Source organism: Kogia breviceps, chromosome 7 (genome assembly GCF_026419965.1).
Source record: "Kogia breviceps isolate mKogBre1 chromosome 7, mKogBre1 haplotype 1, whole genome shotgun sequence".
In the NCBI taxonomy this organism is placed as follows: Eukaryota; Metazoa; Chordata; class Mammalia; order Artiodactyla; family Physeteridae; genus Kogia; species Kogia breviceps.
In genome coordinates this window covers 111,800,519-111,803,542 of record NC_081316.1, presented here as the reverse complement: position 1 = coordinate 111,803,542, position 3,024 = coordinate 111,800,519, and the positions used below count along the sequence as shown (strand labels likewise).

General features: G+C 41.2%; 1 protein-coding gene across 1 annotated transcript; it reads left to right on the top strand.

Moving 5' to 3' along the window:
• The first annotated feature begins 922 nt into the window (after positions 1-922).
• OR6M1 (olfactory receptor family 6 subfamily M member 1) lies at positions 923-1,869 on the top strand. Its single transcript, XM_059070343.1, is given in 2 exon segments — positions 923-1,445; positions 1,448-1,869. Coding segments are annotated over 2 exon segments (945 nt in total).
• The last annotated feature ends 1,155 nt before the right edge of the window (positions 1,870-3,024 follow it).

Below are 3,024 nucleotides of genomic sequence, written 5' to 3'. Positions count from 1 at the left end.
CTGTAAACTTCAGAATGATAGAAGTTCTAGATAAAGTATGAGTCAGTACTTTAGCACATATTTAGCTAGGAAAATAAAACTGGACAGGTTGAAAAGAGCAGAAATTGCATTTTATTTACTTTATTTTTAAAAAATAAATAAATTTATTTATTTATTTTTGTCTGTGTTGGGTCTTCGTTGCTGCACGCAGGCTTTCTCTAGTTGTGGCGAGTGGCGGCTACTCTTCGTTGCGGTGCGCGGGCTTCTCATTGCGGTGGCTTCTCTTGTTGCGGAGCAAAGGCTCTAGGTGTGCGGGCTTCAGTAGTTGTGGCATGCAGGCTCAGTAGTTGTGGCTCGTGGGTTCTAGAGCGCAGGCTCAGTAGTTGTGGAGCAAGGGGTGAGTCTCTCTGTGGCATGTGGGATCTTCCTGGACCAGGGCTCAAAACCAGGTCCCCTGTGTTGGCAGGCAGATTCTCAACCACTGCGCCACCAGGGAAGTCCCCAAAATTGCATTTTAATGAGGAGAAATATTAGAGTTTTTTTTTTAATCCAGTCTTATCTCTTAATTTTATAGAAAAATTTGTGTCTAACTAGTATTTTGACTTTCCCAAGTTTGCACCATAATGACTTTCAGATCAAGGAATATATCCCTCGAGTCATTTCCCAATATAAGACACTCTCCACCATACATTTTCAACAGATATTTATAAAACTACCTTCTAGGGAATTGCCTGGAAGTCCAGTGGTTAGGACTCCACGTTTCCACTGCCAGGAGCCCAGGTTCAGTATCTGGTCTGGGAACTAAGATTCCACAAGCCATGTAGCACGGCCAAAACCAAACAAACAAAAAACAAAACAACAACAACAACAACAACAAAACTACCTTTGAGGCTGATTTCCTTTTTCTTGTTTCTTCAAGGAGACCTATTGTTGACATGTAACAATGGCCGTGGGGAATTGCCACACAGTGACTGAGTTCACCCTGACTGCCTTCCCAGGCCTCCTGGAGCTTCAAATATCCCTCTTTGTGGCTCTCTTGTTGGCTTACACACTAACAGCAATGGAAAACATTATCATCATCTCCCTAATATGGACTGATAATCGCCTACAAACCCCAATATACTTTTTCCTCAGTAATTTGTCCTTTCTGGATATTTTACACACCACTGTCATTACCCCAAAGTTGCTAGCCTGCCTCCTAGGAGAGAAGAAAAACATGTCCTTTGCTGGCTGCATTACTCAAACATAGTTCTACTTTTTTCTGGGAACCGTGGAGTTTATCCTCTTGGCAGTGATGTCCTTTGACTGCTACGTGGCCATCTGTAACCCACTGTGCTGCACCATCATCATGAACAGCAGGGCTTGCCTCCGGATGATTCTGGGCTGTTGGTTGGGAGCCTTCCTATCCGTGTTGGTACCAACCATAGTAGTGACAAGGCTACTCTACTGTAGCAAAGAAATTAATCATTTTTCTGTGACATTGCCCCTCTTCTACAGGTGGCCTGTATAGATACTCATCTCACTGAAAAGATAAACTTTCTCCTATCTGCCCTTGTCATCCTAAGCTCCCTGGCATTCACTACTGGGTCCTACATCTACATCATTTCTACCATCCTGCACATCCCCTCAGCCCAAGGCCGTCAAAAAGCTCTTTCCACCTGCGCTTCCCACATCACCATCGTTTCCATTGCTTATGGGAGCAACATCTTTGTGTATGTGAGACTCAATCAGAACCACTCCCTGGATTTTGACAAGGTAGCCACTGTCCTTGTTACCATAGTGACCCCTCTTCTGAACCCTTTTATTTATAGCTTGAGGAATGAAAAAGTGAAGGAAGTGTTGAGAGAGGCAATGAACAGAATCATGTCCCTGGTACTAAGGAAAACCTGACATTAACACTGAGTGTATCATACAATGTTTATCTTCGGCACATTCATTCTGCGTAAGTATAGTGCCATGTTGGCATGTCAGAAACCTGGGACTTAGTCTGCAGGATGAGCAATGCCCACACGGAGCAGAAAGAAAATTCTGCCTATATCTGGAAAAAATTTAATCCATGTACCTTCTGGTATATTCATAGCTTAAGATCATGAAAAGTTACCTGACTGGGATTCAGAGGTCTTCAAATCTAGTCTTGGCTAACTCAGTTTATTTGCCAGGTAACTTTGACCATGTCAGAACTGATCTGAGCCTCAATGTCTCTAATCTACCAATGAAATAATAAAGTATCACTACTTGTAGTAAGACATGTTAAGTTACAGAATGTTAACTTCATGTTAGGCACTCCTAAATATTTCAGGAGACTCGGTTCTCACCTCTATTAACCAGATCAAATAAATATGAAGTGAGGAGTGAGGGAAAAAGAGGTGAGACTCAGGATGATATCAAGCCTCTGGTTATAAACCTAAGTGAGAAGTGGAGATAGTCAATGAGAAAAGGAACATAAGAAGGGAGGTGAGTGGTGGACCTCTTGAATTGGAAGTTCCTGTAGGACATCCAGTTGTAAGTTGTCAGTTGGGTTATTCTTTGAAGCTGAGGAAAGAGATATGACCTAGAACTATAGGAAATCAGCAAATATATTAATGATAATTAAAGCTATAGAAGTGGCTGAGATAACCAGGAGGATAAAAAATTAGATTAAGGATGGGTGACCAATGAGAAGAAAACTCAGGAGAGTATGAGATCATGAAATAGGATGAAAAACAAGGGGGAAAATAATACAAGTAGTGTGATAAAGAATTAAAAGTATCTGTTGCATTAGTAGCAGCAGATCATGAATAACTCTCGTAAAAGTTCGATGGAATTTAGGGATAAAAGCCAAAATATGTTGTAGATATTAAGAAACAGATGCAGCATAGAGAGTAGATACCAAGTAATGGAGAATTTAAATACAACACTTTCCAGAAGGCTGGCTGAGAAGCCAAGCAGTATTATAATATGAAGGAAATGTGGGTTAGAAAAGGTTATTTTCTAACAGGAAGTATGTTTCCTTTTTTAAAATATTGATTGGAGGAGGACAGTAGTGGAGGAGAGAGCAGGAATTGA